Consider the following 23,335-nt stretch of genomic DNA (forward strand, 5'->3'; position numbering starts at 1 on the left):
TGAACCATACATGTCGTACATAACCATGAGTCATACATATCATTCATATATCATAATCAATAAGAGTGCTATGTGCTAACCATAATCTTGTCATTATGCCACGAGCCGCCTCATGGTCTTTCTTGCCAGGCCAGGGGCCACAACCCCGGGTCTTACAGACAAGTGCCAATAGCTACCTCCTGGTCTTCCATGCAAGCATCACAAAGACAACCAACATATAAACTACACTACTTAACTAATTACTTGCCAGAGTTCCGACTTTGGTCTTGCATACAGTGTGTCAGGAGCCACCTCGTGGTCTTTCATACATAATGCCAAGGGCTAACCCCCCAGGTCTTCCTACAATACATAAGCTAAATGGTCCAGCATTGGTGCCTTTGACCCCTACAATAGTGAGGAGACGCACCTTGAATGCTGAAGCTCACTGCAAGAAATCCTTAGTTAATGCCCTGACAACTCATTGGGCTAACAATACCAAAATATCACCCAATTAGAAATTGGGTTCCAAACCATGATCCATAATCCATACTTGGGGTAAAATTACCATTTTACCCCTAGCCCAACAAGATTCATAACTAAGGCCCAAGCCCAAATCCAAAACCACAAAATCCAGGAAAGCCTGTTAATGGCCCCATTTTCCAAATTGGGTCGAATCCCATACGATCCTTACCCCATGCCCATATTTTACAATTCAGATTACCTCAAACACCCCTTGGGACAACTTGGTCAAAGGCATAAGTCAAAAGTAAAAGTCTATGCTCCGAGTTGACTCAACTCGCTGAGTTGTCCCTCAACTCGTCGAGTTCCCCCATTAATCAACAACATCATGAAAAGTCGATCCAACTCGCCGAGTTTCCCCTTTAGACAGCTGAATCAGGAAAAATCATTATGTTGGGTATATTGTGTTGCGTTAATGAACTTTTGTATGGTTTATTTTGTAAACGGGTTGTGCCTGTCCTCCCGTATTTAATTCTAGGGTTAGAGTATTTATGGTGCTCGCTTCCATCTTATTTTATCAACTCTGATATTCTTCTGTAACCCTAATCACGCCTTTACAGTAGCAATTCGTTGTCGAGTTCTTCTGAGGTGTGACTTTTAATCATTCAACATATTTTGAATCATCGTTGTGTTCTTTACTTTAATATGTTTGAATCTAAACGATCTTTTCAAGGATTTACATCCTAACAATTAGTATCAGAGTAGGAGATTGTGTAATAAATACACATCTCTTATGTTTAAGAGCTTTTAGGGTTTCCGTTAATATTGGATCTAGCTTAACGATCATCACAGTGTTCTTGACGTTGTTTAGAAAATTCAATATTACCCTAAAACTGATTTTGTTTTACACGTCTGATTCTTAACAGGTTTTAAAGATCTTATCATCATGCAGCACGACGATTCTCACTTCAACTCTATCAATATTTCAAGCAACATTGGATCGACCACTAGGATCCCAATTCTCTTTCCTAATGAATATAAAGTATGGTCGCTTCACTTCAAAGATTATGTTCTTGGACTAGAAGATAATGGATACCTAATATGGGAGGCTATAACTCTTGGACCGTTTGTTCATACCGAAAGCAAAAGAATCATCAAAACTCAAAAAGACTACAACAAACTCCTTCTTGATATCAAGGACGTTCCTCAAGATGAAAAGGAAAAACTGATCAGCAATGTTAAGGCATTCGATTTGCCTTGCAAGCTGATACTTTTCGTCTTGTTAGTTCCTGTGACACTGCCAAAGCCATATGGGATCGACTTAAGGAATTCTACTCAACATATGCAAATCTTGAGCACTAAACACAAACGTTCTTTCTTTCAGAGTTTGGTGCCTTTTCCCAAAAGGCTAAAGAGAGTTTAAGTCAAACATTCAATCGATACTATCGTCTTTTGAGCAGAATGACGAAACATGGCATTGGACGTGAGTTAATCGAACAAAAGGTCACATTTATGAATGGACTTCGATCAGAATGGAAGGCAGTGGTGTCTACGGTTAAGGCACATGAGCAGTTCAAAAACTAGACACTTGCCAAGCTTGTTGGTATCCTAAGGTCACACGAAGATGAAGTGACTAAAGAAGCAAAAGTTGTCTCAGGAATAGGTTCATTGGCCCTTGTTTCGATGGGTAAGAAGATAGCTGAAGAGGATGATTCAGATTTTGAGCTTTCTGAATGCGAACTCTCTAAAAAAGAGTTCTCTATGATGGTTTCACAACCCAAGAGATTCGTAAAGAAAACCTTCAACCGGAACAAGAACCAAAATTGGCAGGGCAGTTATAGCTCTGAAAAGGTGAAAGAAGAAAATGCGAACGGTTCGCAAAAGGCTGAAGACAAGAAAGAGAAGAAGCTCATAGGGGACTCCGGATATGATTGCAATTATTGCCATGGCAAAAAACACTTGCCAAAGGAGTGTATGTTGTGAAGGTTAAACGAGAAGAAAGAAGGAGAAGATGATGAGGCTTACCACATGCGAAAGTTAGAGGAGATTAAGAAGAAAAATAATGTTGATAAATCTATGCCTGCTTTAATTATGCAGGAAAATGCAGCTGAAAACGAGTTTGGAGGAGTTGAGATCTGGTCAACATACTCTGAAGATGACGAGGTTCGTAGACCCACGCATGGCAGGGCATTTGTTGCGAAAGAAAAGAGTCCACAGTTTGGAGGAAGATGCTTGGTGGTGACAAACGAAAGGTCACAGATACAGGGGAATACTATTGAGGGTGAAAGAGGAGCAGGGTCGGCTCTACCCTTTACAAAACTAAGTAAGAGCTTAGGGCCTCCAATTCTAAAGGGCCCCCCAATTTTAAAGATTTTTCTATTGTATATGTATATATATATATATATATATATATATATATATATATATATATATATATATATATATATACATATTTATTGGGTTACAAAGACAAGTTGGAGCTTTGCTTTGTAGTAAAAACGTTGGTTTATAAAACTAAGGGTCTCAAGTTTGAAAGGTTTTGCTTACTTGAAGGGCCCCAATTTTTTTGTTTGCTTAGAGCCCCCAAATTAGTTGAGCCGCCCCTGAAGAGGAGATGATAGCTAAAAAAATAATGACTGCGAATAGTTGATCAACAAGGTAAATCTAATTCTTGAATCTCTCAATATACCTATGTCTAGATACGAAACTGAATTAAATGACCTAAAATTCACTTTTTCAAGCATTAGTGATAGTTTAAAAAGAACCCTTTTAACAAACTATAACGTAACAGATCAAATTAGCAGAGTTTTGTTGAAAAGCGATGAGAGGCGCATGTGGATAGAGAAGATCGAGTCGGATTTGTCTAAGTCTAGGGATCAATTAATTTACTTGCAATGAGACAATTTGATGCTTTTAAAACAACGTTGTAACACCCAGAATCAAAAAGGCCAAGAAAGGAAAGGAAAACCCTAAGTCAAAAGGGGGTCAACTCGTTGAGTCGAAGGAATGACTCGGCGAGTTGAAGCGGACTCCGTGTCGCAGATTAAGTGACCAACTCGGCGAGTTTGGTCTGGGTTGGGAAAGCCCTAATTTCGGGACTTGGTATCCTATTTAAGCATCTTATTCTCTTCCCTAGGGTTCACTACAACCTCTCTCGTCCAAAACCCCAAAACCCTAGCCACCCAACTTCATTTTTAAAGCTTTTGGTGAAGATTGAGGTCCATTGGAGTGGATTTTGAAGGCTTGGAAGAAAGGAGCAAGGAAGGAAGTGTAGATCCAACCTTTATATCGTTTTGGAAACTATTAGAAGGTAAAAAGTCTAGACCTTGAGCTTTCAATTGATAAATCCCCTTTCTAGTTTGCTTTTGGTCACATTTGGATCATTTCCAAGGTTAATCCGAGTATTAAACCCTTGAGGATGGATTTGGACAACAGATTTGGACACTCTTGAGCTTTAGGAGCTCAGAGTTGTTGGCTTTATCTAGCTAAGATCCCATTTCATGACCTAGGTTTTCTTTGAAGCTTGGATTAAGTGTTTTAGCCCCATAACACCTTGCATGCACGTAAAGTTAGCAACTTTATGTGCAATGCTAGCATAATGAGTCAAGATCTATGAGTTGGAGGTGTTGGGATGGACTGTAGTCGACAAAATAGAAATGCCACAAGATGGACTCGACGAGTCAGTTCATGGACTCGACGAGTCGGGCTGCAAACCCAAGCCCTTCTGTTTATGAGTCGGATTAGTGAGTGGGGTTAGAGAAGGGCTCAGCTAGTCTGTGTCCATAAAGGTGTGACATCCCCAAAATCTCGGCCAGAAAAGACCGATTTCATTTATGCTTTTTAAACATTTTCAGAGTAAATCCGTTTAATTTTAAAAGAGATGCGAAATTTGTTCCCAAAAACAAAACATGATAAAATATATATTTATCAAAACATTTCATATAGAAATATGATTTCATTTCATAATCAAAAGTCAGGATGTCATGTTCCGATACAGATCATAAAGCATAAACGATAACATTACAAGTCGTTCAACAAATATATACATATAGAGACTTGTAAACAAAAACAACATGATGATTCGCCCATCTTAAGCTCTTGCGCCACTTCCTGTAATACAAATCAACTGAGTGGGTCAGGCTTGGGAGCCTGGTGAGCATATAGGGTTTTCAAACCCACAATAATTATATTTAATTACAACAATCAACATTAAACCCGATTACCCATTCCCGTTATCCTCACCTTACGTTCCTAAAAATAACGTCTATTATAAGGAACTTATTTCAGGATTTTCATCGGGACGGACATTACTACAGAGGGGCTTCCTCAACAATAAGTGTCCTAAAGGCAACCATATGGGGGATAGAGTACACCGGTGAACACGTCGTTCACAACACCTACAGGTAATGAGCCTGCTAGTGTTCCACAGGACAGTCTAGAATAGTCCGTGGTCGTCATCCATACTCTGCTGAATGACTAGAATAACACCAATAATACCGAGGCCTCTCATCTATTTATTTCACACCAATTATTTACCCATGTTATACCCAACATGTTAGTAGATAAAATTATACATTTTTATACATTGCTTGAAAACCTGTATAGCATGCTTTAACCAATACATATTCCACATAACAGATGAGGCACACACACATAACACGTATTTCATAGAGAATACACATTCACACATATAACCACAAATATATACACGTAGCACGTATTTTATATTAAATACTTCATAATATTGCGTTGGAAAGAAAATAAGTACACACTCACTTGATCAGAAGATGATCCGACAGCACTACGGCTTATAGAAGCAACGTCTCTCCGTAGATCTGGAAGATCTTCACAAAAACCGGGCTCCTCGCGGGCAGGGCTTCGGCTCGGGAATAACGCTCTTCGGGATTCTCGGGGCTTCGAATCTCGCTTCGGGGCTCGGGAATAATACCGGGGATTCGGGGTACAAATGGCACGCAAAACGAGGCAAAGGACTAGAGAGAAGGAAGAAATTGTAAATGAAAAAAAGAGTTGCCTTCGGATCCCCTTTTATAGTGTTGAACCCTCGCACGTACGCGGGGCGTACGCCTCGGTGGTCGTCAGCGCTTACGTCATCGGCCCTCATACGTCATTGCATACAACTCCGGAGTACTCGAGTGCCCTTCGCTGTACGCGGGGCGTACAGCAGTACGCGGTGCGTACTTCGGATAGACCAGCTAACCCCTCTTCGGATAATATCAGAGGTTAATTAAAAATAAATATTAAATATTTATTAAACTTCAAAAATTCATATCTCCTTCATACGAACTCCGTTTTTGACGTTCTTTATATCCACGCGAAGGCGAGACTACGCTCTACAACTTTCGTTTAGACTCCGTCAGCTCATTTTGACTTTTATTTTTATTAATTATTTTTAGAAGGGACAGGAAAACTTCGTTATAAAATCATAACTTCTTCGTCCGACGTCCGTTCTCGCCTATCTTTTCATCGCTTCGCTACTAATAACGAGATCTTCGATTTTCATTTAGATTGTTTCGGCTAAAAACCGCTCGATCTCAAATCGAGTATTCGGGCTGCATACTGTCACGTCGAAACTTCAGAAAATCATAACTTCTTCGCACGAAGTCAGATTTGGGCGTTCCTTTTATGCACGCTCTCGGTTTAACGAAATCTACGACTTTCGTTTAGATCGCTAAGGCTAAATATCGCTCTATCTTAAATTCATATTTTACGTCACTCGGCGTCGTGCCGGTTCTGTCGCGAAACTTCGACAGGTCAAAACTTCTTTGTTATAACTTGGATTTTGGCATTCCTTATATCTCCGGAATCCTTGTTTCAACCACTACAACTTTATGCAAAGATATCGGGCATATCTAATATTTTAATTTTGACACTTATTTTATTCTTAATTTAATTATATCACATAATTAAGCAAATAAACACATAACTCACATAATTCACAAATTCACAAATAATACATTTTTATTATTTCAAATTGAGGTTACAAAGATTAACCTAGACTATTTCATTGCTAAAAATGGCAAGCTCAGAAACACGGGCATTACAAAAGGGCATGAGGATCATGGTACTCGACGAGTTCAAGGAGGAACTCGGCGAGTCCAAGGAAATCTCCTTAGCTTATGAAGATGGACTCGACGAGTTGTTCTATAACTCGGCGAGTTGGTTGAAGATGGTCCCGAATGTTAGTTGAAGGAGAACCCGTCAAGTTGTTGCTAGACTCGATGAGTAGAGTCGAGGTTGTTTTGGGATTTGAGGAGCATGGCCTCGACGAATTGGTAGAACAACTCGGCGAGTTGAGTCAACTTGAAGTTGACTCTGACCGTTGACTTTGACCTTGAGAAGGACCATGAACAGAGTTGACTTAGTTAGCTTCTTGAGGAAAGTTAGGCTAAGTGTTGTTATTGGAATTGGTAGCTTGGGGAGCTAGAGGAGCAGCAGTTCGGGGAGTTGTCGGATAGCAACCAGAGGGTTATCAGCAGAATTCAGTAGTACAGGTGAGTCTCCTCACTGTGTGCATGGGTCTACGGCCACAATGTTGGCCCATTATGTTCATGTTCATGTTTATGCTTATGTATCGAAGGAAGACCGGGGGTTAGCCCTAGGAACTTATTGATATATGTTCCGGGTTACGACCTGATGCCGGGCGAGGCCCGAGGAATGTTAGGATGCTAGAGGTCTTTGTGATTCTTGCATTTTTCGGTATGATAGGATCCGGACCGAGGGTCCGATGTCGGGGTAAGCCGAAATATGTTAGATAATAGTATGCTTCCGGTCCGGGGGTCCGATGCCAGGGAATTCCCGAGGAAGATTCTTATGTAGTGCGTTAGATTATACTTGTTGTCTTTGTGATACTTGTATGTGCCTGGTAAGGAGGTTAGTGTGGGCAAGGTCTCGTATCTCATCACTAGCTGAGTATGGATGGGGTTCCATATCTCGATATTAGCAGATCGGGGGGGGGGGGGGGGGGGAGGCCCATGATAGGAAGGATGTGAGTGTGGGCGAGGGCCCGTATCTCACTACTAGTAGGAGTGTGAACGGGGCTCTACTACTTCAGTAGCAGACCAGGGGTGAGGCCCAAGTTAGGCGAGGCCTGAGAGCAGGGTATGGTTAGGGCATGTTTATGTATGTTTATGTATGTTTCAGTATGTTGTTTAATCGTATGTATGTGTATGGCGGGCGAGGCTCAAAGTCAGGCGCGGCCTAATGGAAACGAATCTGTATACCGGATGGGGCTCGATGCCAGGTGTGACCTGATGCCAGGCAGGGCCTAATGACGAACAGGGTCCGATGGCGGGCGAGGCCCAATGCAGCGGGTGGGGGCCCAATTTGTGATTATGTGCTCACAATTGTATATGGCATGTTTGGATAAGTAGATATGTATTGTATGTGGTAGGTTGGGGAACTCACTAAGCTTCGTGCTTACGGTTTTCAGTTATGGTTTCAGGTATTTCCGATAGCATAATGAAGAGCTCGGGATGATCGCATGACACACACCAAGAAGTTTAGTCTAGGATGTTTACTCTGATAAAATGAATAAGTGTTTTGGAAAAGATACTCTAATTTTTCATATAGCCCCTTTTTGTATGTTTGAATGACTTAATGCTATGGAATAGTAATGTTTTTAAAAGAAATTTTTGGTCTTGATTTTTGGGATGTTACAAACGTAACATTTTTGTTTGATTGTTAAAAGGTTTTACTTTAACATTACTCAGTTGCACCTTGATTGTGAGATTGGTGAGAAAATTCACAAGATGATCTTACCATTTCTTAAACAAAAGGAAGATGAAATTGACGCCAATTGTTATAAATGCGAATCCATAGTTTCATATGAAGAGACTTCTGATGCTTACAGGGTTGTACTGGAAAGAATTGAATCATACATTAAGTCCAAAGACCATAAAAATATGTTAAAACAACTTTTGGATGAAAATGACAAAAAGCAAATAAAATCTGATACTATACAAAGATTCGACTCATTGAATACCAAATTGAGTTCAGATAATAAAATCAATGTTGAAAATGCATATGAATTTGATGAGGATAGTGATATGAGTGAAATCTCTGTAGGCTATGAAGTTTTACATGTTTTGACTTCCAGAATAATAGGATTATTCGAATTATCAATAGTTGATCATACCTTGGAAGTAGGCTATGAAGTTAGACTGTCATGAACTGGTTTGTAGATTGTCTAAGCGTTTAGACATAGCAAAAGTTTGTTGCAACGTTCATGAGTACTCTTGAAATAAGATTTGAGTATTGGATTAAATCTACGCTCATATGAATCACTTCATGGAATTTATCACGAGTGATTGTGAGACGATAATATCGTATAGTCTTTAAACCGAGATATATGAGTTGTTGTTTACATGTTGGTTGTGCATTGATAGTGCGTAAACGCATCAGTAACTTGATGTTATAAAACGTATTGTTGTGTACGATTTAATAAGTAAATAGTACAAGCATATAAGTCAATGTTTATCTATTCCTTTTATCCTAAGAGGATTAAAAGCGATATCTTGGGACCCTCGATGATTTTGTGTTGACTTATGTGACGGGCCCGGTTAGGACTGAATTGATGTGTTCAATCAAGTTCTATGTCAAACAAATCAGAAATCAAGAAACAAATTATTATAAAATGAGCATGAATTTATTCCATGTCTTTTTTCACACGCTATCTTGAGAACGGAGGACTACATGATCCCTTATCTAAAGGACATGTTATTGACTAGGTTAGAGTTCGACAACGGCTTTTGAGAGCTACGATTGCTAATCGGATTTTGAAGTCATACTTGTAGTTATAGTTATTAGACTTATCCAAGTGGGAGACTGTTGGATTAGGTGTCTAAGCCCATAACTATAATTGGTATGTACTTGATCCGATAGTAGCATGGTCATTTTGGGTTGCCTTCACCATAGCAATTTGATAGGATGAATTATGGAGAAAGAGGTTAATTGTGATTTATTAATATATTATAAGAATATTATATTAATTGAGAAATCATATTATTTAATTAGTATTGATCATAAATTAATTTGGAACTAATTTGATGATCAAAAGAGACTAATTGAATTAAGGGGACTGATATTGCAGTTATCTAATAGTTACAAAGTTGGGCTTGTGGATCCCTAAGAAGGGATGGACGAAATTATATATGTAACCCACATAGAATTCGTCCTGAGGGGGATTCTGGAAGGATCTAATGGATTGCTTAAGGCCTAAGTAGATAATTAGAGTTCCAGTCAGAAACCTTAGTAGCTTAGCTATATAAGGAACCCCCTAGGACTCCTAATTTCGGCCACTTGCTTCCAAGAGAATACCCTAGCTGGATTTAGGAGCCTCTCACCTTTCTCCCATAATCCTCCATTGCTACTTGGTGTTTGTGACTCACTAGAGGTGCAACAATTGAGGTACTAAGCTCTTGAAGGTCAAGATCTACAAGCTACAATGAAAAGGTATTCTTCTAATCTTGTTTCATGTTGAAAATCTCGAAAATTGTTTGCTAATTAGGGTTCATGCTTTGGATGATTAGTATTGCATGTATAATTTGCGAAAAACCTATATCCAAAGCATTAGGGTTGCATGTACACCATAAGATTGTTGTAGTGCTCAAAATCCATCAATATGTTGGGTCCACAGTCTCCCGACTAAATTACCCTGGCCCATAATCTCCCGATTGGATCGCCACTATGGCCCACAATCTCCCGATTAGATTGCCACTGGCCCACAATCACCCGATTGGATTACCCGGGTTTGTTCAACACAAAGCAATACAACCTCAACTCACCCACATTATGTCGACATATATAACAAATAAGCATATAACTATCAAGTACATGTAATCATACAGATATACTAATCTTACATATAATCATCATAACATCATCCTATATACTAGGATACATAACCTAGTGGGCCGATATTGGTGCCTTGGACCCACGAGTACATTGAGGAGAAACTCACTTGTCTCACGTATCAGGTAAACCACAAATCAAATCCTTGCAATCGTTGCTACAACACTCCTATCACAACGTATGAGGTTCAACCTTAGACTACACATTAAAATCGCCCAGCATGACCAAAAGTCAACCCATGTCAAAATTCAATGGTCAAAGTCAAAGTCAACGACCCATAATGTCAACTATTCAGCCTTACATCGTGATCATCTCTTGGTCACGTCATGAGAATCCACTCGATCTGATTCCACTGGCCTCGACCCAAACCAGCTACTTAGTCAAGGAAAACCATTTGAGCTGACCTCACGATGCGAGCAGCTTTCCGTTACGTCATGAGCCCTAAATAAATCAGCAGAAAACGGGGGGGGGGGGGGGGGGTCTTCTAATATCACGTCGTGAAACCTCATGTCTCATGTCGTGAGCACAGGCTGAAGCCAAAATCCAAAGATTTAAGTCCTTATTCCATTAAGCCTCTTGCTATAACTTTCCAGAAGGTCTTATAACTCTAAAATACTCTTAAAAGTCGATTCTTTATGGACAAGTATGTATAATACATGTTTAGATCTCAGTTGGATAAAAAATGTGGAAAAAGGTCATCAAACTTTCATGCAAGGATCCAAAACTCAACCATTCACTAGATCTGAACTTCATGACACTCTAAAGATCCTTATAACCCATAAAGTTGCCAACTTTATGGTTTCCATTCATTCAAACTTGCTCAATCAAGGATAAAAATAGGACAAAACTTAGATCAGTCCAAAAACAACAATAAAGGTGGAAGCTTTGACACTTACAAGGGTCCAGAAACAATGTGAGGTGATGATGATGATGATTCCTTGCAAGCCTCACCAAAAGATCACCTTCTTCTTCTTTTTCTCTTCTTCTTCAAACCAATAAATCCTCCAAAAAGATCAAGGATCAAGCAATGGATGAAGGCTAATGCTTAAGGCCTAAACATCCAAACTCATATCTAACCTCTAAATACGGTCTTAATCCATAAAGTTTCCAACTTTACTCCTTAGCATGTCTTAATGGGACCCGAAACCCATTTTTATCCATCTAAACCCATAATATGAACGCCAAATTAAGCATGATTCATCAAAAACCATCAAGGTTACATTTTTATGCACTAAAAACCTTAGAAATGCTAAGATCTAGCATTCCAAGCTCCTGGAGTAGCTCATGCTCGCAATGATGGGGACCATAATAAACCCAAAACAAGCCCTATACTACATTTAACACATAGAGTCATCAAGTTAGAAGCTTTATACCTCGTGGAAGTTGATGAAAATGATTAGAGCTTGGATCCACAAGCTCCAAGCCAAGTAATGCTTTATACAGGATCTCCTTCTTTTCTAAAGCACACCAAAACTCACACCAAGACGTGAAATTCACACAAGAGAGGCCAGGTTTTCGAACTTAGGGTTAATAGGATGAAGGCTAAAGATAAAAGGGTTTGAGAATGAGTTAAGGCCTTTAAATAGGGTCCAAGACCCTAAATTAGGGTTTGAGACTGAGTTGCGTATGTCCAACGTACATCTGGTACGCCCAACGTATGTGAAGGAGCCTTCGTGATTACTCCAGCCACGTACGCCCAACGTACATTACTTGTATACACAACGTACTCAACTAGCCCCTTACCACTTTATCTTCTGATGGCCATAACTTTTGCATCCCAACTCTCTTTTCGATGATATTTATATCTACGGAAAGGTAATGAGGAACCTTACATCCCAACTCTCTTTTGACTTAAAACACCTCGAACTAAAATCCTTAATTCATGAAAGGTCCATGCCATCACTTTTACCATTATACCTTAGGGCTCCAAAGCACAAACCGAACTCTCGATACCCACAACCTACATTATCCACAACCAAATGGGTATAAACCTCTCTTTCCCTAAGGCCCAAAACCTTATGATAATTGGTCATCGGTTCACGACCTTAAATTATGAAACGATTCGAAATAAGGTGTTGCGGTAGTGAATGAGGTGATCTAGAGTAAATAAAATGATAGTGAGTTGGTGATTGAGTTTGAGTTTTAACATAACAGGTTTTTAATGAAATAGGTTGAAATGGAATTGTGGCTAATTTAATTGGGTGGTATGTAAGTGGGACGGTGTAGTTATGTCTAATTTAACAAAATGATTCAGGTAAGTAAAATAACTATTTCGTTTTCATTCAAGATGGGTTTAGGGCTTGATAAAATGTATCCGTAAATACCGATTCACGAGGAAGAAAAGAAATTGATAGAACAATGTTTAGTTGAAACATACCTAAAGCTCTGATACCATGTTAGTAAACATGTATACGAATCAATAGACCGGGAAAATGCCCGTTAGTAAACATGTATACGAATCAATAGATCGGGAAGAGGAAGTTTGGAGATGTCATAGAAACCGCAGCCGATGCCTCTGAATTCGATTAAAGAGAAAAACATAACAAAGAAAATACAATATTGTTCGTATTAACCTAGCTACTTAGGATCAATTACATAAACTACCTCTAACTATTGATGAATACAAAATATAACCCTCACATACGCTAACAAATAATGCAATTGTGAATCAATTACCTCATGACATGACATGTTTGAATTATCTTATATATAAAACAATTAATATTCTTCATCAATTTATACAAAAAAAATATATTTTTAACCAATTCTTATAATTATCTTTCATATAAAAACTATTCTGTTGAATAAATTTAGAAATTTTAAAATATCATTACATAAATATACATTTAACCCGCTGCATAATATAAAAATTACATCAAATTTCAATTAAAAAGGTGTAATAGTCAAAACGTTTAAATATTATTCTAAAGTATGAGTGCAAAGATATTTGATTTTGAGGTAAAGAAATTTCAACTTGTATTTTTGGTAGGATGAAAACAAAGGAAATCCTGAAACCTTATCAGACACATGTAATGTTATCATTTGATGAGAGGCATAGAATTAGCCACACATACACATACACCGAGCCAACACACACCCTTGGTTTCATCCCTTCCTCCTTTCCTCTACAACCACACGGTTAACTACACAATACCCTTTCTTCTTCCCTCCACAATCCACATACACAGTAACGACTCTGCAAACTATATCCAATCCACCCACAAAGAACGGAAACCCCCGAATTTTCAGAGGTAACGATTTCATATCCTCTTGTGGGGTTTTAGTTTGTTCCGAAATTTCTTATCTTTTTTAATTTCTGGGTGTTTCGTACTATCGGTTGAGCTCAAAACCCTGTTCTTTAGGTTTTATAATCGACCCATTTCTATTTGGTGCTCAAATTGTAGCGACACGAGTATAAGGAGAGTGTATTTTCGCGTGTAAGAGTCTGTGAAGGTGTTATTAGGCCATTGCAGGCTAGGTGTTTGATAAATCGTCTCTGAGGATAGGAAAGTAATGCCGGGGTCTATATAGAGTGCAATCATGGCTTCTTTTGCTTCGTTAGTGGGTTTAGGAAGTACCTGCACTTGTTCTCCGGGTCAATTGGAAGGGACCCGTTTATCAATTAGGAGAGTTTATTTCCCCAATAGTTCTTGCAGTTTTCATAACCTTTTGGTCGGAAAAAGGTGGAGGTATGTTTCGATTTGTAAATATTCTGTGACTACTGATTACATCGCTGATCAAGGGACTTCACTTTCACTGAATGCGACAAACAAAAGCAGCCAAGACGATGCTTCTGATCTCTTACTTAAGCCTACAAGGCCTATCTTGAAACCAACCGAGCCTAAAATAGCACAAGTTTCAAATGGTTCTGGTAGGGAGAAGTTGAATGAAGAAGAGAGAAATAAGGTGATTGAGTCATTAGGAGAGGTGTTGGAAAAGGCTGAAAAATTAGAAACAAGCAAGAACTCAGAAATCCCAAATAAAAAGCCATCAATCCCTTTGAGAACAAACACCAATCCTAATGCCAACCGAGTCAACTCAGCTGTTGGGAAGTCCAAGACTCTCAAGAGTGTATGGAGAAAAGGGAATCCAGTTGCTAATGTAGAAAAAGTTGTGAAAGAAGCAAAAAAGATTGAGAAGATTCCAGAAATCCCAAAAATGGAGTCAACAGGGGAAGCTGAAAGTCAACAAGTTGCTAAGCCACCTCAAAGATTCCAACCAAAGTTACAAGCAAAACCATTAACAGCATCACCACCTGTCAAAAGACCACCAATCTTGAAAGATTTAGGAGCTGCTCCAAGGATGTTGGAAAAAGAAAAGGAAAAAGAAAAACCTAGTACTGATGAAAAAGATCCTAGTATAAAACAAAAGGAAAGAAGTGGACCGATTTTGATCGATAAATTTGCATCCAAAAGACCACCAGTTGACCCTTTAATGGCACAAGCAGTTTTATCACCTCCTAAGCCAGGAAAGCCCTCGGGTCCCACAAAATTCAAGGAAGATTACAGAAAGAGAAGTGGGGCAGCTGGTGGGACCCGTAGGCGTATGGTTCAAGATAATAGGAATCATGATGATGATCTTGATGTTTCAATTCCAGGGGCAAAAAAGGGAAGAAAATGGAGTAAAGCTAGTAGGAAAGCAGCTAGGATGCGGGCAGCTCGGGAAGCTGAACCTGTTAAAGTAGAACTCATGGAAGTTAGTGAAGAGGGTATGCTGATTGATGAGCTGGCGTTTAATTTAGCTGTGAGTGAAGGTGAAATTTTAGGGCATCTTTATGCAAAGGGTATTAAGCCTGATGGGGTTCAGAAGCTTGATAAGGAAATGGTGAAGATGGTTTGTAGGGAGTATGAGGTGGAAGTTATTGATGTGGGTCCCATTAAAATATCAGAACAAGCTAAAAAGAAAGAAATTTTTGATGACGAAGATTTGGATCATTTACAAGATAGACCCCCTGTTCTCACAATCATGGGTCATGTTGATCATGGAAAGGTAATAATAAGTAATAGTTATGTTTTAAATTGTTTAATTTCCTTAAAAGATTTGCTAATATTGTTTTTTTTTTTGTATATGACAGACAACCCTTTTGGATTTTATCCGAAAAACCAAGGTACAATTTGATCAAGATTCTTTCTTTATGATTAAAGAACGAAAAAAGATAATCTTTATAACATGAAATGTGATTAAAGATTGGATCTTTATGATTAAAGAACGAAAAAGATAGTCTTTATAACATGAAATGTAAATAAAGATTGGATCTTGAATTCTTGATTTCTATTTTTATGACAGGTGGCAGCTTCTGAAGCTGGTGGAATCACACAAGGAATAGGAGCATATAAAGTTGAAGTGCCTATTGATGGCACTGTGAGACCATGTGTTTTTCTTGATACCCCTGGACATGAGGTAATGTTGAATGCAAATAAATCTTTCTTTTTTTATTTCAAATTTTGTTTAAACGTGTTGATTTTTGTAGGCATTTGGTGCAATGAGAGCACGTGGGGCCAGGGTTACAGATATTGCTATAATTGTAGTGGCTGCTGATGATGGAATTCGCCCTCAAACAGCTGAAGCAATTGCACATGCGAAAGCAGCTGGTGTGCCAATAGTTATTGCCATTAACAAGGTATTTTTATTGAATCATGATTTAATTAGTCAAAGATTTGACTAAAATTTAACTTAAAACTTTTTTTTTTGTTAATGTTTTAGATTGATAAGATTGAGAAGGAGGAAGCTGCAGACAGAGTAATCCAAGTGATGCAGGAGCTTTCTGTAAATGGTGTACAACCAGAAGATTGGGGTGGTGATGTTCCTATGGTTCAGGTGGGACAAAAAATCCTGAAATTTTTTCTTTTGTGTTTTGACTATATTACCCTTTACACGATGCTTATGGTTATTTAGAAAACTGTTTTTGTTACAGATTAGTGCTCTCACAGGGTTCAATGTTGATGAGTTGTTGGAAACCACTATGCTTGTTGCAGAGGTAAAAACTTATCATGTAGTGAAAAAACGACTTAGAGGGTGTTTGGATAAATGCATTTTTAGCTTAATTAGCTTATTGCTTATTGCTTATTGTGGTGGGAATAAGCATTTTTTAAAAATGTGTTTGGATTAGTTTATTGCGGTGGGAATAAACAATAAGCAATAAGCATTTGAAGTGTTTGGCAAATAAAAAAGCTTATATGAGTAAAATGACTAATAAGCAATAAGCAATAAGCAATAAGCATTACCCCCCTTGCTTATTAAAATCAGCTTATTTAGCTTATTCCCACCGCAATAAGCTAATTTTTTAAGCATCCTATCCAAACACTTAAATTAGCTTATTGTGGTGAAAATAAGCAATAAGCAATAAGCTGTCATTTTTTTCCCTATCCAAACACCCTCTTAGTCCAAAATTGATTTTTTTTTACAGTTTTGGTCCTTGTTTCAAGGTTTCATAACGATTTTGATCCTTGGAACCTTGAAATATAGACCAACACTGAAAAAAGCTTCGATTTTTTACTAAACATGGTAAAAATCAGAAAGCACAAGGCCAATTTTTTGTAATTTAGTATATTTTATATATACTATTATGTATTTTAATGGAAAAAAACAAGGGATTACCTTTATTTATCTTGATTTATGTATTTAATTGTATTCTCTTTTCTTTTTCTTGATTTATTAGCTGCAAGAATTGAAGGCTAATCCTGATAGAAATGCAAAGGGCACAGTAATCGAGGCAGGTCTTGACAAGTCAAAAGGACCTGTAGCCAGTTTTATAGTTCAAAATGGAACACTAAAAAAAGGGGATGTAGTAGTATGTGGTGAATCCTTTGGAAAGGTAAGTAAAAAATAAAAAATGACATTTTTAACCTTGAATTTTGATTTTTTCAAACTTTCAATGGCTTAGCAACTTACCCTTTTGGGGAAATATATATTTTTTTTCTTCAGGTTCGAGCTTTATTTGATGATGGTGGAAAACGAGTTGATAAAGCTGGACCTTCGATACCCGTACAGGTATTATAAATTGTAAAGAAATCACAACGTTTCCATTTATAGAAAGTATTAAACTTTTGATGGATGCTTTTTTTTAGGTGATTGGATTAAACAATGTCCCATTTGCTGGTGATGAATTTGAGGTTGTGGATTCTCTTGATATTGCACGTGAAAGAGCAGAAGAACGTGCGATTTCTTTAAGAGATGAACGAATTTTGGCAAAAGCTGGAGATGGAAGAATAACTCTTTCTTCTTTCGCTTCTGCTGTTACAACTGGCAAAAATTCTGGTTTAGATTTGCATCAATTGAATATTGTTATGAAAGTCGATCTTCAGGTATTACAATTACTATTATTCTTACTCAATGTTAAAAGCATCCATTATTGTTTAAATAAGGTGATGAAAGAAAACCTTTTCAAACTGTTTTTAATGATGATTAGGGATCAATTGAAGCTGTGAAACAAGCCCTACAGAAGCTCCCACAAGATAATGTGACTTTAAAGTTCATTTTACAAGCAACGGGTGATGTCAGCAATAGTGATGTTGACCTGGCGATTGCTAGTAAAGCCATTATATTTGGGTTTAATGTCAAAGCACCGGGTTCTGTTAAAAGCTATGCAGACCAAAAAGGTGTTGAGATTCGTCTTTACAAAGTTATATATGATCTTATTGATGATGTTAGAACTGCAATGGAAGGCCTACTAGAAACCGTTGAGGTATTTTTTTTTTAAAAAAAAAAGTAACCATGTGAAATTACCATTATACCCTCCCTGTGATGTCGTTGTTTGATGATTTGGTTTTTGTAGGATCAAGTGCCGCTTGGGGCGGCGGAGGTGCGGGCGGTGTTTAGCAGCGGGAGTGGGCGGATTGCTGGATGCATGGTGACTGAAGGGAAGGTGACAAAAGATTGTGGGGTTAGGGTTTTGAGAAAAGGGAAGATTATTTATGTTGGTGTTGTTGATTCTTTGAGACGAATCAAGGAGGATGTTAAAGAGGTAAATGCTTCTCTTCTTATAATCTAATAATCTAATAATCTAATAAAGTTGGAATTGGGATTTAATATTAATGATTCTTTTATTTCCAAAAACATTTTGTGAAACTCTTGGTTTTTTTGTACAGGTGAATGTGGGACTAGAGTGTGGAATTGGAGTTGATGATTTCAATGAATGGGAGGAAGGTGATTACATTGAGACCTTCAATTCTATTCAAAAGAGGCGAACACTTGAAGAGGCATCAACCACAATGACAGCTGCTTTTAAAGAAGCTGGAATCGAGATATAACCAACCACTCCACAATAACAAAAAAAAAAGAAAAAAAAATCCCCTACAAGAAAGATTATCCAAGATTTTAGTGCGAATCATATGATGATGAACAACTTCTCTCTCCATGTCAAGGACTCAGAAAAAAAAAGTTGATTTAGTTTTGTGTTATACCTTTATGCTACTACAATGTACATAAGAATAGAAGTTAAGCTTGTAAAGAGGGGCAAACTTGAGAATTCAATGATCAAAATCTATGAGGTGATGATGATGATGATGATGATGGGGAAGAAGAAGTTGTAGAAAGAAAATATTTTGATGTGAATCGTGTTGTTAGATCAAATGTATGTTTTGGTGGTTTTTGTATTGGTCTTTTGACATGAACTCGATGAATGTTGAAAACCATATTCTTTGCTAGTAGTGAATACATTTATGCTTCTTAAAGTCTTCCAAAAAAAAAAAGATTGAACAAACACACACTCTATTCCTTGATCTTTGGTTTTTGCAAATAACCCTAGAAAACCTGTTCAATGGCATAATTCAATAAGTTTCACTTCACTAACCATTGAATAACTACAATTTCATTTTTCATATTTATTGATTTCAAAAAAAGAATTACAAAATTTTTCTAACATAATTAAAAAACAATAGCATTAGATGAAATGATGTTACATACCAAATAACCAAAGAAATGAAATTCAAGCTCAAACTATAATATTTTGCTCTAATTTTTTATCATCACTTTGATCTTGTCTCATTATCAAAATGGGTCAGTGGTGTTTGTTGACAATGACAATTGTTGGTTAGATTTTGGCCACCTGAAAAACCAAATCAGTTAATTCACTACATTTCAATTAAACCCAAAAAAAAAATACAAAAAGTAAAAAAAAAAAAAAAAAAATACCAATAAGCCACTGACGACAATCCCCATGGTTTGCTGATTATTTCTTTATCAGGAGTCCCCATTTTATTAACGAACATAAGAGATTCCGATAGCCGATTTAGTAAATTAACTAGAGCAATCACTTCATTTCTTTGTAACAGCAACTATAAAAACAAATAAATAGATAAAAATCAAACATTTCTTGAGAAAAATCGAAAAATAAAAATATAAAATTCTTACATATGGGTCTGGGTTTCCCTTATCATTAACGGAAAACAAAATCTTTAACGCCGTTCCAATACCAAGAACCTGAAGTTTCCCCCAAAGCCGACACTTCTCACACCCCACACAGTCCATCAATGCACTGCCACGTGTACAAAACACAAAAAAAATAAATATGGAGTGGTAAATGTAAAAAAAAAAAAAAAGAATAAGTCATATGCCCCAATGGTAATAAGTTAATAACCTCTTTATTAGTTATTTCAAATAGTATTAACCTCTAACATAAGCTATGCTGTAATAATTATTTGACATGAAATGTTTTGTATGTATGTATGTATGTATGTATGTGTATGTAGAGAATTAACTAAAGATGAAACCTGATGTTTAGAAATTGATTTTGGATTTGTTGCCTAAGCATGGGCCCACCTTGACCTTGCCATAATTCAGCTTCATTAAATGGAAGTGCACATGCAGCTTGTAATTTGGGATTATGCACCAATCTTCTTATCAATTCTCCCGCTTTCATATCCTCTAAATCGTTCCCTGAATCATACTCCGCCTCATTCAAATAACCACCTGCCTGTAACATCAAAAACTCACATATTTAATTTTTTATTTTTCTTCAAAAAAAAAAAAAAAAAAAGAATCTCAAAATTTGTTTAAAAAGGAATGCTTACTTTTGTCACAGCTCTAAGAATGAATAAAAAAGTGAAGTAAAGATTTTGCACGCGATCAGGATGTTTCAATACTCGGTCACGCATCAATTTCAGATTTGGACCCCGCTGTAATTAATTAATTAATTAATTTTTTTTCATAATAAATCTGACATAAAGTTTTGTAAATTACCTTATTATTTTTTATGTCAAGAAGATAATCAGCAGCTATGTGGATTGAAATTGAGGAGTGAAGACCCGATATTAGCTTGTATAGTACTTTCTTCTCTGGGCACATCTCCCCATATGCATCTGTTATTAAAAAAAAACACTTTTATCTCTTGTCTGTGTAAAAGGACGGAAATGCCCTCCCCAACAATTAATTAACTTACATCTTGGACAATGTTCCGAGTATATAGCAACCCATATTCTTCTAGCTGATGGACCCGTGTATCCAGTATGATGTTCGGGATTTAATTGCAGATTCACATACGTCATTTCTTCTGTAAATTTTGAAAAAGAAGTCAATAAAAGTCAACTCCAATATCCTTAAGGTTAAATAATTACTATTATTACCATTATCAGTTTCATCATCATGAGTCCATGGATTATCGACTTCTACCCAGCCTTTAAATGACTTGTCATCTAGGGTTCGATCCACAGTAGCTTCTGGTTTTCCCTCTTGACATACAGGATCATCTTTTGGAAGAACATTTAATGATGGTGTTTTAAAAGATTCTGGGAATTCATGTTCTGGACACTCGCATACATTGCAATCACGCATTTTACACATTCCATCATCAGGCCAGAAAGGGCAATCACACCATAATTTAACCTGTTGGAGATACATGTATGTATGTAGAGTTATAGATTATAGATCATGATTATAAAGTTATAATCATAATTTAGGTCAAAAAAAAAAAAGACCTTGAAGTATCGGAAGAAGGGAGTGGTAACAAGCTCTTGTAACAATGGATGTAGAACTGCGCCATTAATATCATCAACACTTTCAAAGTCGCAACAACAGTCCTCAATGAGGCCTGTGTATTTACAGGTATCCTGTTCAAAAATTGAAAGATTAAACAAACCAAATTAGTTTCAAGTTCTTAAACTTGTGGAGTAACTATGGTTTGCAAGATGTAACGATGAGGCTTTTATCCCAAATTAGTTGGAATGGGATTTGGGACACAAATGATCATTGGAAATTGAAAAGGAGATAGATGAAAGTATGAAACAGGTTGTAACATAATGAAATAGGTCTGATAAATTTCTGAACACATTTCAATGGTAGGAATTTCAAAAGTATGTTAACAAGAGATCAAAGCATATCAGGTTCTAACTCCATCATAGAGTTCAATTAGCTCAAACTTTAACCAAAATTTTGAATAGAAGAGCCACATACATCATTTCACACACATTGGTGATGAAAAGAGCGAAAATTCACATGATACAATGGATATAAAAAACTAAGCTATAGCTCGACCTAACTACTTCGATAAGCTATTGAATTTCTCTGTAATTGTCTGCGTAATCATATAGATACATCAATGCATGCATGCATATGAAGAGAACGAGAGATTACCTCAGAACAGAGGTACGATTTATGGAGGAGAGATAGATTGAGAGAATTCCGCCAAGGATTGAGAGATACGGCAACTAAAACTGTGATCATAGCTCCGATAATTCCCCATCGCATCCTTAGACGGTTCTTCTTCTTCTTATCATCGCCATTACCACCCTCGTTCTCTTTACCATCCACATCCACCATCAGCAATCACTCGATTTTACAGACCTAAAAAACCCCTATCAACAATAATCCCCAAAACCCTAGCTTCTCTTGCACAATTAGCGTATGTACGTGAAGAAATGATCCAAAATTGATCGTCTCAATCGCCACTTATAAACATATTTTTTTCCGTATGCATTGATAATTTGATATACACTTTTTTTCTGTGGATTGATTTGAAACGCCGACGACGCAACGACAGAAAACAGCTTCTCGAACAAGAAACCCGTAGGGCGTAGGTCCTGGAAACGGCCATGTCAATTGTGAAAGGTGTAAAGAAGAATTGCAGGGTATGCACGTGTACGCAAGAGTTCGGTACACCTCACCACCACCCAATCCCACCCCTTTGACGGAGTAGTAGTTTGTCTGTCAAATAAGCCCAGTTCATTTCCCTCATGGGCCTTAAATATGGGCCTTAAAGTACTTTGCCAATTATAAATATTAATTAAATTATTTGTTATAGGCTAAATAGCGATCAATTTTTTGTATATTTTAATTTAGACTTTTGGTAAATCAATTATTTTCATATATATTTTTTTTGGAGTATTGATAATCTAATTATTCATGATTTCATCTATGTCACACACAAGACTTCAACCTCATTGACAACACTTAATATTCTTGGATTAGAAACCATTTTGGTAATTAATTATCTTTTAAGCATTTGAGTTTAATTTTAACTAGAAAGGTTACCCCCGTTACGCGTTACGCGGGGACCATAAGATTTCAATATTGTTTCCGAATTGATAAATATGACAGACGTAGAAATGTAAGGATGAAAAGCCCGGAGTTTGTCCCGGATCGTTTTTTTCATGTTTTTATGAAAAAATATAAAAGTTTTGACTGCAATGATCAGAAGTTTCAAAACGGTTAAAGAATTAAAAGGGTAGGAATTAACAAATTTTTAGAAAAGGGATCAAAGTTGTCAAATCGTTTTTTTCACGTAGAAAATGTAAGGATGAAAAGCCCGGAGTTTGTCCCGGACCGTTTTTATGAAAAAATATAAAAGTTTTGACTGCAATGATCAGAAGTTTCAAAATGGTTAAAGAATTAAAGGGGTAGGAATTAGCAAATTTTTAGAAAATGGATCAAAGTTGTCAAACCGTTAAAGTTTTGTGGCCAAACTTTAAATATTAAAAGGTTCCTAAAAAATGTAAAAATATTGATTGTAATGACTAAAAATGTCAAAATAGTTAAAGAATGAGGAGCAAAGTGCAGGACCATTTTTACCAAAAAAAAATGCCAACTTTACTAT

At 37.1% G+C, this 23,335-nt stretch overlaps 2 protein-coding genes across 2 annotated transcripts; one reads left to right on the plus strand and one right to left on the minus strand.

Moving 5' to 3' along the window:
- The first annotated feature begins 13,378 nt into the window (after positions 1 to 13,378).
- Positions 13,379 to 18,980, plus strand: LOC111914478 (translation initiation factor IF-2, chloroplastic). The gene is made up of 12 exons (XM_023910220.2): positions 13,379 to 15,297; positions 15,383 to 15,415; positions 15,595 to 15,708; positions 15,779 to 15,928; positions 16,012 to 16,125; positions 16,223 to 16,285; positions 16,967 to 17,122; positions 17,233 to 17,298; positions 17,376 to 17,612; positions 17,717 to 17,992; positions 18,083 to 18,271; positions 18,396 to 18,980. Exons 1-12 carry the CDS (start codon positions 13,849 to 13,851, stop codon positions 18,555 to 18,557), a joined length of 3,009 nt encoding a protein of 1,002 aa, XP_023765988.1. The 5' UTR covers positions 13,379 to 13,848; the 3' UTR covers positions 18,558 to 18,980.
- Positions 18,981 to 19,108: 128 nt separating this feature from the next.
- Positions 19,109 to 22,377, minus strand: LOC111914489 (endoplasmic reticulum oxidoreductin-1). Its single transcript, XM_023910231.3, has 10 exons — positions 21,877 to 22,377; positions 21,222 to 21,353; positions 20,871 to 21,129; positions 20,687 to 20,797; positions 20,488 to 20,606; positions 20,319 to 20,423; positions 20,019 to 20,221; positions 19,660 to 19,783; positions 19,441 to 19,583; positions 19,109 to 19,354 (listed from the first exon to the last, which is right to left on the minus strand). Exons 1-10 carry the CDS (start codon positions 22,060 to 22,062, stop codon positions 19,297 to 19,299), a joined length of 1,440 nt encoding a protein of 479 aa, XP_023765999.1. The 5' UTR covers positions 22,063 to 22,377; the 3' UTR covers positions 19,109 to 19,296.
- Between the last annotated feature and the right edge of the window lie 958 nt (positions 22,378 to 23,335).

This window comes from Lactuca sativa, chromosome 7, assembly GCF_002870075.4.
Source record: "Lactuca sativa cultivar Salinas chromosome 7, Lsat_Salinas_v11, whole genome shotgun sequence".
NCBI lineage: Eukaryota > Viridiplantae > Streptophyta > Magnoliopsida > Asterales > Asteraceae > Lactuca > Lactuca sativa.

Coding starts and splice junctions, on each gene's coding strand:
- LOC111914478 (XM_023910220.2), top strand. CDS start 13,849: ATGGCTTCTTTTGCTTCGTTAGTGGGTTTAGGAAGTACCTGCACTTGT. Junction 15,416..15,594: donor ATTTTATCCGAAAAACCAAG/GTACAATTTGAT, acceptor TTTTTATGACAG/GTGGCAGCTTCTGAAGCTGG. Junction 16,126..16,222: donor GTGATGTTCCTATGGTTCAG/GTGGGACAAAAA, acceptor TTTTTGTTACAG/ATTAGTGCTCTCACAGGGTT.
- LOC111914489 (XM_023910231.3), bottom strand. CDS start 22,062: ATGGTGGATGTGGATGGTAAAGAGAACGAGGGTGGTAATGGCGATGAT. Junction 20,222..20,318: donor TTCTTAGAGCTGTGACAAAA/GTAAGCATTCCT, acceptor TTGATGTTACAG/GCAGGTGGTTATTTGAATGA. Junction 19,355..19,440: donor TTGTCGTCAGTGGCTTATTG/GTATTTTTTTTT, acceptor TTGGTTTTTCAG/GTGGCCAAAATCTAACCAAC.